At 46.8% G+C, this 13,268-nt stretch overlaps 2 protein-coding genes across 2 annotated transcripts; one reads left to right on the top strand and one right to left on the bottom strand.

The window, feature by feature from the left end:
• Positions 1 to 827: 827 nt before the first annotated feature.
• LOC149768050 (uncharacterized) lies at positions 828 to 1,607 on the bottom strand. Its single transcript, XM_089929912.1, has one exon. The coding sequence runs from the start codon at positions 1,605 to 1,607 to the stop codon at positions 828 to 830; it is 780 nt and encodes a 259-aa protein (XP_089786038.1).
• A 7,450-nt stretch (positions 1,608 to 9,057) lies between these two features.
• Positions 9,058 to 12,901, top strand: LOC103717436 (receptor-like protein EIX2). The gene has a single exon (XM_039123956.3). It carries the CDS (start codon positions 9,213 to 9,215, stop codon positions 12,555 to 12,557), a length of 3,345 nt encoding a protein of 1,114 aa, XP_038979884.3. The 5' UTR covers positions 9,058 to 9,212; the 3' UTR covers positions 12,558 to 12,901.
• Positions 12,902 to 13,268: the final 367 nt, after the last annotated feature.

Genomic DNA, 13,268 nt, shown 5'->3' with positions numbered 1-13,268 from the left:
GAGCTGAGAAGAGTTGGAGTCGGCGTCGTGGTACTCCACCCTCGAAGAGGGGAGACCGATCTCCAGGGGGATGACAGCTTCCGTCCCATATGCCAGGTTGAAGGGGGTCTCACCTGTGGGTAGTCGGAACGTAGTCTGGTAGGCCCAGAGAACATTATACAAATTCTCGACCCACTGTCCTTTGGACTGATCAAGCCTAGCTTTAAGCCCCTGCAGGATGGTGCGATTTGTTACCTCAGTTTCTTCATTTGCTTGAGGATGGACGATCGAGGCAAAACGGTGGTCGATGCCAAGCTCGGAGCAGAATTCTCTGAAGCGGATATTGTCGAATTGGCGACCATTATCAGATATAAGAATGCGGGAGAGTCCGAATCTACAGATGATCGACTTCCATACAAAGTTCCGCATCTTCTGCTCAGTGATCTGGGCCACTGGCTCAGCTTCGACCCACTTAGTGAAGTAGTCGATAGAGACAACCAGGAACTTTCTCTGCCCGGTCGCTAGGGGGAATAGGCCCAGGATGTCGATTCCCCACTGGGCGAATGGCCAGGGGGAGCCGATGGAAGTAAGTGGGGCCGAGGGTCGGCGTTGGATATTGGCGTTCCGCTGGCATCGGTCGCACCTCCGAACAAAATCCATCGCGTCCTTTTGGAGTGTGGGCCAAAAGTATCCTTGGCGCAAAATTTTGTGGGCCAGCGCCCGGCCTCCCAGATGGTTCCCGCATATCCCTTCATGGACCTCTCGCATGGCGTAATCCGCCTCTGATGGGCGGAGGCATCTGAGAAGAGGAGAGGTGAAGGACTTCCGATAGAGCTTGCCTTCATATATTATGAAGCGGGAAGCCAGTCGTTTGACCCGACGAGCCTCGAGCTTGTCGTGGGGGGAGCTCCATTTTGTAGATAGTCGACGAGCTCGTCCATCCAACTCGGCTCGGCATCTATGCACATGGCCGGTTCAGGTTCTTCTATGCTGGGCATTTGGAGATATTCAAGCGCCGCCGCCTTGGGCAGCTCACTCATGCGGGATGTAGCCAGCTTCGATAGTTGGTCAGCCCTGAGATTTTCAGCCCTGGGGACATGATGAATGTTGAAGGAGCCCATAGCGGATGTGAGGTCCCGCACTTTCTGAAGGTATTTCTGCATCATCGGCTCCTTCGCTCCGAAGTCTCCCACAACCTGGCCCACGACCAGTTGGGAGTCACTGAAGGCCTTAAGATTTCCGACTTTTAACTCTTTTGCCAGCTTGAGTCCCGCCACAAGTGCTTCATACTTCGCCTTATTGTTTGAAGCTGGGAATTCGAGGCGTAGGGCTTGCTCCACCACTATCCCATCCGAGCTTGTAAGGATAAGGCCGGCTCCGCTACCCCCCGGAGTTGAGGAGCCGTCCACATATAGGACCCGAGGCTCCTCCAGGGTTTCCTTCGCTGGCGTAAGCGGGTGCTCGAGGTCGTCCGGCAAAGTGCACTCCACGATGAAATCAGCGAGTGGCCGTCTTGGACGGTATTGGAGGTCAAACTCCCCGAGTTCGACTGCCCATTTGGCAATTCTCCCAGCCCGGTCCGACCTTTGCAAGATTTGTTTGATAGGCTGGTCGGTCAATATGATCATGGTGTGGGCCTGAAAGTAAGGTCGGAGTCTTCGAGCAGAAATAATCAGGGCGAAGATCGTTTTCTCCAATTTAGAATATCGGGTCTCGGCATTTCTGAGAACCCGGCTGGTGTAGTAGACAGGCTTTTGAAGCTTTTCTTCTTCCCTGATCAGGACTGAGCTCACTGCAACTGGAGAGACAGCCAGGTATAAGTAAAGAACTTCGCCCTATTAAGGTTTGGTGAGCAGCGGAGGAGAGGCGAGAAGGCGCCTGAGCTCCTCAAAGGCTTGCTGGCATTCCTCCGACCATAGAAAATCTTTCGGTTGCTTGAGGATCTTAAAGAACGGGAGGCATCGCTCGCCCGACCTGAAGACAAATCTTCCAAGGGCTGCGACCAGCCCGGTAAGCCGCTGCACCTCCTTGACTGTCTTAGGTGGCGCCATCTCCTGCAGCGCCCGAATCTTCTCGGGGTTGGCTTCGACTCCGCGCTGGGTTACTATGAAACCCAGGAATTTGCCCGAGGTGACTCCGAAAGCACACTTTGCGGGGTTGAGTTTCATCCGATACTTTCGAAGCTTGGAGAATATTTCATGGAGGTCGGCCACATGGCATTCTGCTGCCCGGCTTTTCATCAGCATGCCATCCACATAGACTTCCATATTCCGACCTATCTGGTCTTTGAAGATTTGGCTGACTAGCCTTTGATAGGTGGCTCCCGCATTCTTCAATCCAAACAGCATCACTTTATAGCAGTAGGTGCCCTTGTCAGTAATGAAGGCAGTCTTCTCTTCATCTTTCGGTGCCATGCGGATCTGGTTATACCCCGAGAAGGCGTCCATGAAGGTCAGCAACTGGTGCCCCGAAGTAGAGTCAACAAGTTGGTCGATGCTGGGGAGGGAAAAACTATCCTTCGGGCAGGCCTTGTTTAAGTCGGTGTAGTCTACGCACATACGCCATTTTCCATTGGCTTTCTTTACGAGGACCACATTGGCGAGCCAATCCGGGTAGGAGACCTCCCGGATGAAGCCAGCTTCAAGGAGCTTGTCCACCTCTTGGCTGCCGCTGGCTGTCGCTCCGAGGCAGAACTCCGCTTCTTCTGTCTCACGGGTCTGCAGGTCGGCTTCACTTGGAGTCGGTGAGTCATGATTTCGGGGTCGATCCCCGGCATGTCGGCGGGCGACCAGGCGAAAACATCCATGTTGGTCCAAAGAAATTCGGTCAGGCGCTCCCTCTCGCGGGGACTTAGACCGGAGCCGACCTGCACAGTTAATTCTGGAAAATTTTCTAGTAAGGAAACTCGGGTAAGAAGCTCACCAGGCTCTACCCACTTTTCCCAAGGGTTATCCCGTACGTCCAAGGTCTCGATGGGTAGCGTGCGATCTGCCGCCTGGGTCGAGGCCTCGGTCAATAGCTCTTGTCGGCTTGACGCTTCGGTTCTCTCCTTGGCTTTGCATGTCGCTATGTAGCACTGCTTAGCTATCATCTGGTCTCCTCGGGCTTCGCCTATTCCTTCGGCAGTAAGGAACCGCATGAGCAAATGGTAGGTCGAGACCACGGCCTGAAGGGTGTTGAGCCTCGGTCGCCCGAGGATAATATTGTAGACCGCAGGCAGGCGGACCACAAGAAAGTCCATCCTTACAGTTCTTTCTCGGGGGGCGAGGCCAACCGCTACTAAAAAGCTAACCTCGTCCATCACCGGGACTGAGTCCCCGGTAAATCCGACCAATGGGGTATTTATTTTTCGAAGCTGGCTTTCTACTAACCCCATTTTTTGGTAGACATGATAATACAAAATATTCGCCGAGCTTCCATTATCAACCAAGACCCGTTTCACATGGAATTTATTTACAACCATGGATATATCCATGGCATCATCATGAGGGGTCTCGACCTCTCCTAAGTCCTCATCCGAAAATGAGATAGCTTCGGAGGTGCGCGGGCGCTTCAGGAAGGTCTTTTCTTCAGCTGACTCTCTGGCTGAGCTTCCTCCCTTGATGACATTGATGGTGCCGGCGATGGGCCTGTTGTCATTTGGGTCTTCAAGCGGCACGGTGTCTTCCGCCGGCCTTCTTTCTTCACATCGGTTCTTCACGAACTGATTAAGTACCCCGCGGCGGATGAGCGCCTCAATCTCATCCCGGAGCTGAAAGCAGTCCCCGTGTCATGGCTGCGGTCCTGATGGAAGCGGCAGTACTTTTTGGGATTACGAGGGGCTCCCACGTTCCGCATCGGAGGCGGGGGCCGGAAAAAATCTCGGCCTTCGATCTCCATCAAGATCTCGGCTCGGGGTGCGTTGATGGGCGTGTAATTCTCATACTTCTCCGAGTATACACGAGGCCATGGTGGAGATCTTGGTCGAGGTGGAGACCTTGGGTGAAGCCGCCCTTGCTGCCGAGGTGGGCTTCTCAGCCGGGGTAGGTTTCTGTCCCGGCGGGGGGAACGGCTTCTTGGGCGGCTGCGTTCTTCGCGGCGCTTCTTCTGCTTCTTTGAGGCCGGCTCGACCGTGCTCCGCCTAGAGGCAATAGCCTCTTCGGCTTTTGCATATTTTCGGGCTCGTGCCAGCATTTCGGTGAAGTCAGCGGGAAATCTCTTCTCGATGGAGAAGAGGAATCTGTAGGAGCGAGCTCCAGTCTTTAGCGCCGACATGGCTATCGACTGGTCGAGTTCGCGAACCTCCCAAGTCGCGGCGGTGAAGCGGTCGAGGTATTCTCTGAAGGATTCCCCTTCCTTCTGCTTGACATCCAGAAGGGAATCCGATGTTCGCCGCTGTCGTCGGCTGGCAGCGAAGTTGGTGACGAACAGTCGGCCGAGCTGCTCGAAGGAAGACACCGAGCCCGGCTTCAGTCCAGAGAACCAAAGCCGAGCAGTTCCTCGGAGTGTAGCTGGGAAGGCCTTGTAAAGTACAGCCTCGGAGGACCCCTGCAGGGCCACAAGGGCTCGGTAGCTCTCCAAATGGTCGAGGGGGTCGGCGGTGCCATTGTAGGGCTCGACCTGGGGCATCTTGAACCTCGGTGGAACCGGCTCACCCTCGATCTGGCGGGAAAAGGGGGACTTGGTGGTAAACTCATAGTCATCCTCGCCCTTTACCCTCCTGCTATGGAGTGCTTCAATTTGACGCTCCAAGTTCTCGACCTTCCTATCAAGCTCCCCCACTTGGGGGAGAGTCACAGTAGGCTGCTCCGGTCCATAGTAGCCTGGGGCAGATTCAGCTTCTGAAAGCTGCAGCCTTTTGCCCAGGCTTTTTTCTGGTAACTCTCTCCGGAGGGACATTCGTTCTTCATTGTTGTCTCTGAGGGACTCATGGGGTTCTGGCCCTGGGGGACCGGCCCGTTTGGAGGAAGGACCGGTTGAACTTGTGGAGGCGGCATGGGCGGAGCTCCTCCATATTGCAGGCTTTGGACGGCGGGAGTCAGGGCCTGGACCTGCTGCACCAGGGCGGTGAACTGTTCCGGCTGAATTTGAGGAGCCGGATTAATCGCGGGCGGTGAATCCTGGACGGAACGTCCAGGACTTGGGGGAAGACGCCGGAAAGCGTTGGAAGTTCCCTTACTTCTCAGCTTCATGGCCACGACTCGGGGCCCTTCCTCTAGCGCCAACTGTTGCTGGAAACTGGGCCCGGGGGTGACCACTGGACCGAGAAGACAGGGGCTCCGGCGAGAAGAGGCTGGCGCTGGCGGCGGCGGTCCGTCGGCGGGCGGCGTCCTTCGGGGAGAACCTGCAAAAAGTCAGTGGCCGGGTTTTTCGGCGCCGGCCCTCCGATGGCTAAGTCAGAGGGGGGCATAAGTAGAAGGTGGAATCTCCACTCCAGAGAGAGGGAGTGCCTCCCCCGCTAAGGTAGCGGGGTATCCCTGTGATGTGATGGGGCGAGTCATCGTACAATCAGGTACACCGCCTGAATTGATGCATGGCTGCGGGAGTTAATGCTATGTCGAGGTCGGAACCAGAAATCGCCTTGCAGCCGAGCTGGCTCGATGTGACGATTTGGAGATTTGCAGACAGCTGGGAGCCATGCATTTATTGTTGAGCAGGCCGAAGATTTGCAAGAGCGATCTGGAGATTCACAGTCAGTCGGGAACCATGCATTTATTGTAGAGCAGACTGGAGATTTGCGAGAGCGATACACATTAATTGTGGTGTAAGCCGCCTGAGATGTCTTGGGACCAGGCGCATTAATTGTTGAGTGAGCCGCCTAAGGCATGCTCCTGCGTCGGACCGTAATGGAAAGTATTCGCAGTGGATAATCGGTAGAGTCCGACTCCCGGGGTCGGGCGCCCTTCAGGTCGGGCGTTCCGAAGTCGGGCGTCAAGTTCGGCCGCCCGAGGTCGGCCGTCATCCGGTCCCGTACCGGCAAGGCTCTCATGTACTTGGGGGAACTTGCATTCCCCCAACACATAATACTCTAACTTGATCAGAGGAACAATCCGGTGGTCGACGGTGGCGATGGGCGGGGAGAAGGACGGAGAGGGAGGAACCTGAGTCCACGGCAGTGGGGTCGCCTTGGAGTGATGAAGTGGACAGGGGGCGGCTCTCGACGGAACTAATGGATTCCGTTAGTTCCCGTCCCCTCCCTCGCAATTGTATGTGAGGATATGTGAATGAGCTTACGTGGCGTGTTACAGCGTGTTCTTTACACGATGCATTATAAATTTCAAATCTTAACACTTTTTTAAACAAAAAAAAGCAATTAGCTACTAAGTACTAAGATTATTTTAGTATTTTATTTTTTGTTTTTCATATCAAACATCTTCCATCTTTTTTAATGGAGATATGAGCAGCAAGAGATCATCGTAATGCAGACAACTACCAACACCTTCCATGTATTTCTCGTGATAATAAAAAGCCAGCACTTGCAGTATTCAAATATGTTTCATCCACATGTATGGCCAACATGGATTAGTTTAAACTTTAATTATTGAATTTAATTATTTTAAGCATTTGTTAGTTATCAAACATCTCCCATATTTTATTTCAGGGCAAGTTACATGAATTGACACTGCTCTCTGAAAACTATAGAATGCTAAATTGCCTAACCAGCATATGTAGCCCTAGAATGCAATAACAGGTGTCTCAAAGCACATCCAAAAGATGCACATTCAAAAGATCATAGATGTACTATACAAAGTGAGTTTTGTTACGTTAAGATTTATAACACATATTAGTTATTTATACATCTCAAAAGTAAAACTTTGTTTGCAATTCTTGAATAAGTGTAAGAGTTCGGAGATAGATCAAAGGTAGCGGCAACTTAATTTGGAAATGCATGTATCTACATGTTCACCTAAAGAAAAACTCTTTAACTAAGAGGTATATAGGAGTCGGTTCTAGATGGCAAGGTTTCAGGCTGCAGTGTTGCATGCATAATGTTGTCATGATTTTTTGAGAAGAAAAATAAAAAGTTTCACGGTGAGAGCGAAATGGCTACAAATATTATGTGGCCGCTGATGAAATTGAATATTGCTTCAACAATTTAGATGTTTGGAAATTAGCTTCATTCTATCCAACTATTCCAAACAAGGTTTTAGATATAGGTACCGAATCTCAAATCATTTTTTTATTAGAATGGTATGTATCAATACGGTACCTACATACTGAAACTAATATATTTCCAAAAATTGAACATCGGTGCTGGTGCAATACTACCAATACGAATTAGTATGGACGGATATGGTTGGTATGTACCATTACAATTGTTACGGCATCTAGCAACCACAGCAGTGCGGGTTTCATGTCAAAATGATACGGTGCTTGCTGTACCCTCCCATTTCATTGGTTTTTGAAACCTTGATATCAAGTCTTAGTCATTTATGATTACAAATATAGGAATGCTCCCTTCAATTTGCATACCAACAAGTTGTATTGGAAACAATCGAATGCTATTTACTGGCCCAAAGTCGTCAAGTTTAAGCAGCAGTACCAGAAGAAAGGGGTGTTCCATGTGGGTGAAAGACAAACATAGGCAAAGTGAACAATTATAAAATGATGCCAATCCAATACCCAGATCATAAATTTAAGAAAGGGATGTTCCACAATTCTTGCTCAATGCTTTGATGAGGAAAGATGAGGCAGCAAAGTTGCATGTTTTATCTAATTACCTTCACCTATGGGTAACATGAGCTTCCCTTAATATAAAACTACACAATGCATTTTCCACATTTCACATAGTTTCATGATTTATGCCCCATCCAGCCTCTGAGATAGACCTGACCACGGTCCGGTTCTAACCAGGAAACCGGACCGAAACCGGAACCGTGTCTCACGGTTCTTAACCGAACCGGAACCTTGAGGAATACGGTTCGGTTAAGGTTTCAGGTTCGATATAACCGAACCGGAACCGGAACTGGAACCGGCGATTCGGTTTCGGTTCGAACCCGGAAAAAAAAAAAGAAATGAAAAGAATGGCACCATTTTATAATGTTATCTAGTTGTATTATTAAAATTTACTTTGATAGTAAATAATAAAATGAGGTACAAATTATCATTTTGTATTAATTACACAATCTATTTGTATTTAATTTTTTTTTCCAAATTAATTACACAATCTATTTTTTTTTCAAAATTTTATAATTTATGTTGGGGAATCGGAACAGTTTAGAACCGGAACCGGAACTGTCTAGGATCGGAACCGGAGCCGGCGGTTCTAGAACTGGAACCGAACCGACTATTTTCGGTTACGGTTAAGGTTCTAGATTTTTGTGGAACCGGAACCGGCGGTTCTAGAACCGTAGTCAGGTCTACTCTGAGATGGGCAAGGGTGTACATCTATCTCAGCAGTGAACTGAACAAATAAGTGAAGAACCATGGTTCTCCTTTCTAGCGTTTTGGATGTCTTAGTGAGTCATAAAGCTAAACCAAAACCATGTATTAATAATTACGGATCCCTTTAGATCCTTTTACAAAAGTAGAAGCTGGGTTTCTTTTAGATCCATGAATTTAGCTGCTGTGAGATGGAGTAGATGGATCTCGTTATATTTATCTGAAGCAGATTCCATTGCCGTCCATGACCCGCCAATAAATTGACCTCCGCATTCTATCTTGGGAAAGTTAGTGGAAGCTTCCCAACAAGATCAAGCTGCCAATGCAGTCAAAAAGTCCGTGGGATACAGCTTATTTCTTATATATAATTTGACAAGATCAACTTGTCCAAAATCTTTTGTGGTACTCGACTGTCAAGGAGACAGATTTTTGTTTTTGGCGTGCAAGAGAGGCAATTAGCTTAAAAGTACCAAAATATGCTATTTGTTCTTGCATGCCTCTGACGCGGCATGGTCAAGTCAACATAACAAATTTTGAGTCTTTGTAATAAAATTTAATTTTGAATTTATTAAATGGCTCTTTGAAACTTCTTCCCTACGGCAGGGAGCATTCTTTCCACAAATACATTTCTAAAGCATTTAATTTTGGTCCATTCCTTTTGGCAGCTGTATGGGAACCAGGATTCTTAATTATGTTAATAGCTCAGCTACATGGTGAACTATTCTTCGATGACCGAGTTTTTCAGTCCACTGATAGGCGAGTCACTATTTACATGACCAAGGATCACTTAAAGAATCCCATTCCCGTCTCCCTCTGAACTCAGTTGTCTCAACAAGCTATCCCCCCTTTGCTCCTTCGCATAGGGAGATCTCATGGCTTCAACCAATACTTCCATTCCTCTTGTTTATGCCATCTGGATCGCGTTCCTCCTTTTCTTTGGATCCGTGCAACTATGCCTCTGTTTCAGTGGAAATAGTTCCGGGTCAGGAGGCTGCATAGTGAGGGAAAGGAAGGCTCTTCTTAGCATACGAAAGGGCATCTATGACGCCCACAGATGGCTCTCTTGGAATGAAAAAGACTGCTGCAGATGGAGAGGAGTTCGATGCGACAGAATCACCGGACATGTCGTAAAGCTTGACCTCCACTACCCTTATCCATGTGATTATTATGTAAATCCCGAACGTTGTCCTGATGAAAGTGAGGTAAGTCCTTCACTACTTCACTTGAGACATTTGAATTATTTGGATTTGAGCATGAACAATTTTAGTGGTGCCCCGATCCCTGACTTCATTGGATCTCTTGCCAATTTGAAGTATTTAAACCTCTCGTATGCTGGGTTTGGTGGAACAATCCCTCACCAACTCGGGAACCTCTCAAACTTGCTCTATCTTGATCTCCGTTCAAACAATCAGTACTCTTTGGATGTTGACAATCTTGGCTGGTTACCATCGATCCGTTTCCTGCAGCATCTTGACATGAGTAATGTCAACCTCTCAAAAGCATCCAACTGGATTCATGCGATCAATATGCTCCCTTCTCTTTCTGTCTTGCGTCTATCTCTTGCTACTCTTCCTAGCCTTCCCTCTACACTAACCCATGTTAATTTCACTTCTCTTACTACACTTGATCTCTCTGGGAACAGCTTTGCATCAACCATACCCGGTTGGATGTTTAATCTTAGCAGCCTTGAACTTCTAGACCTTGCGTCCTATTACGACTTCTATGGCAATAATTTCTATGGCAATATACCACTTGCCATCGGGAATCTCCAGAAGCTTCAAGTCTTAGATCTCTCATGGAACAACTTCAGTGGAGACATCCCAGAAACGGTATGGAGTCTCAAGAGCTTGCGGTCAATAGATTTGAGTGGGAACAATATCCATGGGAACGGTATCAGTGGGCAGATACCAGAAACTGTGGGGAATCTCAAAAGCTTGGTGTCCTTGGACCTCAGCAGAAACAATATCAGTGGGCGGATGCCAGAAACTATGGGGAATCTCAAAAGCTTGGTGTCCTTGGACCTCAGCGCTAACAATATCAGTGGGCACATACCAGAAACTGTGGGAAATCTCAAAAGCTTGGAGACCTTGGACCTCAAATATAACAGTATTAGTGGGCGTATACCAGAAACTGTGGGGAATCTCAAAAGCTTGCAGTTTTTAGTGTTGGATGGCAATCAAATTAGTGGGGAGATTCCAGAAACCATAGGGAATCTCGGTGAGTTGAGCAGGTTGGATTTATCATATAATGTTATCAACGGGCAGATACCTAGAATAGTGGGTAACCTCTGCAACTTGAGCCACTTTGATGCTTCTAAAAACAATATAGGTGGAGATATTACAGGATTTATGGAAGGTTTCTCGAGATGCAGCACCAACAGATTACAGTATGTTAATTTGAATCACAACAATATCAGTGGTCCTTTGCCCAATCATATAAGAGAACTCCAAAGTTTGGAAACTCTTGATCTTGGATTTAATTTATTGGACGGTTCAATTCCTGTATCATTGGGGAAGTTATCTGCCCTTTATTATCTGAATCTTTCAGCAAATTTCTTAGCAGGTGCACTGACTGAAGCCCACTTCGCCAACCTCACAAGCCTATCAAGTTTGGATCTGTCTTATAACTCATTGACAATAAATGTGAGTCAAGATTGGCTTCCTCCATTTAAAGCACGCTACATCAGCATGGCGTCTTGTCCACTGGGGCCCAAATTCCCTCCATGGCTTCGGAACCAGACTGATTTGAGTTTTCTGGACCTATCTAGTGCAGGAATATCTGAAAATTTTCCTGATTGGTTTTCGGACATGCGTCCGCCTATGTACTTTCTTAGTGTTTCTCATAATCATATGAAAGGAAAGCTACCTAGCTTTGAACCTCTACCCCCCACCCAGATTCCAGGATTAATAGATCTATCCAACAATTTATTCTCTGGACCTATTCCGCCAACCTTGGGTGGTGGTGTCGACCATCTTGGCATTCTGCTTCTTGCGCATAACAGGATCAATGGCAGCATTCCATCAACATTTTGTAAGTCAAATAATCTACAAGTTCTCAATCTTGCCGATAATGATTTATCAGGTGTTCTCCCTGATTGTTGGAACAATTCATCTGTTTTGGAAGTCATTGATTTCTCTGATAACCAATTGTCAGGAGGCATTCCTAGCTCAATGGGATCTCTCAGTCAACTCATGTCACTGCATTTGAGGGACAACAGCTTTTCTGGTAAAATTCCTTTATCCTTGCAACAGTGCAAACATCTAACTACTATTGACCTTGGTAATAATAAGTTGTCAGGTAGCATACCTGAATGGATTGAAGGGAGCCTCTTATCATTAAGGGTTCTCCGTCTGCGATCAAATATGTTGGATGGTAATATTCCTAAGCAACTGTCACTCCTTGCTTCTCTTCAAGTGTTGGATCTTGCTGACAACAAGCTTTCTGGAACTTTGCCACCATCATTTGGTAATTTCAAAGCCATGATTACCACACCAAATGGGAGCGGACCTGTTCTTTCTGAAAATATGATCAACTATTACACTGAGAATATCCAGATAAGCACGAAAGATTTGGAACTCACATTCACTAGTGTGCTCTCACTTATAGCAAGCTTAGACCTCTCAGACAACAATATTTCTGGAGAGATTCCTGAGGAGTTTACAAACCTTCGTGGGCTTTATTCCTTGAACTTATCGGGGAATCATTTGACAGGAAGGATTCCGAGAAATATTGGTGCCTTGAGGCAGTTGGAGTCACTTGATCTGTCGATGAACAACCTATCAAGCACAATTCCTACAAGCATCACAGATTTGAATTTTTTGGAGCGCTTGAACTTGTCCCACAACAATCTGTCAGGAAGGATTCCATCTGGCAACCAACTCCAAACCTTGAATGATTCATCCATCTACATTGGCAATCAGTATCTTTGTGGACAACCACTGCCAGAAAAATGCCCCGACAATGAACCTGCAGAAGGTCCAACAGAAGAAAAACAAGATGAAAATGGTTCAGAAATGATATGGCTTTATGTTGGCTTAAGTCCGGGAGTTGTGGTTGGCTTCTGGGGATTTTTTGCCGCAGTGATGCTCAAAAGGAGTACAAGGTATGCTTATATCCAATTCATTGACAGGATATGTGATTGGATTTATATGGCTGCAACAATAAATTTTACTAGGCCAAAGTCCAAGAGAAACCGAGGACGTAGAGGACGTAGGTAAGCTGTTGCAAAGTTGTAATGCTTCCGCCGTGTATGGTTCAGGTTGACTTGATGTTTCTGTGATGCATCATGCATGAAAGATTAGTAGAAATATGGGCTATTAGAATAAATAGAAATGCTTGAAAACCATTTAAATGGTTTACATATTGAGGACTTGAATGATGTAATTGAGTGAATTGCTTAAGCAAGATACTCCTAGAAGCCTCTCTACATTTGCTATATGCTGAAACTTTTCTTTCGATGCTTTTTATCAATGGAAGAGACAGGTGTAGCATCCTCACTATTTCAGTGTTTTGCTTAGAAAAAATATTTGGATGCTTTATTCTAATGATCATTTTCAAATAATTTATGTGCAATAATATGGAATTGGAAAATATAAATGTACATATTTTTGCATATATATGGCAAAGGAATGCTACATAAATAAAGAGGCTAATATGCATTTTAGTGCATATACTTTTGTTATTATTGTTTTCTTTTAAATTCTTAGGCAAAAGGGACAAAAACCCCAAGTACTTTTTTCCAAACCTCACTCTAATGGCATCAACCATTACGAATTGATTAATCCATCTTGGTAGATCTTGACTCTCAAAAAGTATGCCTGACACCGTATTGGGCTCTTCACACACACACACAGATGCTAGTATCTACAAACGCACACACCGTTGTCAAGATTGTATCACTTCTTGTTCCAATTTTAGAAATCCAATCA

This window comes from Phoenix dactylifera, chromosome 3 (assembly GCF_051530095.1).
Source record: "Phoenix dactylifera cultivar Ajwa chromosome 3, Ajwa_hap1_PhDact_Kaust_v1.1, whole genome shotgun sequence".
In the NCBI taxonomy this organism is placed as follows: Eukaryota; Viridiplantae; Streptophyta; class Magnoliopsida; order Arecales; family Arecaceae; genus Phoenix; species Phoenix dactylifera.
This window is presented reverse-complemented; position numbering and strand designations above follow the sequence as displayed.

Bases quoted from the DNA above. Each gene is read 5' to 3' on its own strand.
- LOC149768050 (XM_089929912.1), bottom strand. From the start codon at position 1,607: ATGATCATATTGACCGACCAGCCTATCAAACAAATCTTGCAAAGGTCG.
- LOC103717436 (XM_039123956.3), top strand. From the start codon at position 9,213: ATGGCTTCAACCAATACTTCCATTCCTCTTGTTTATGCCATCTGGATC.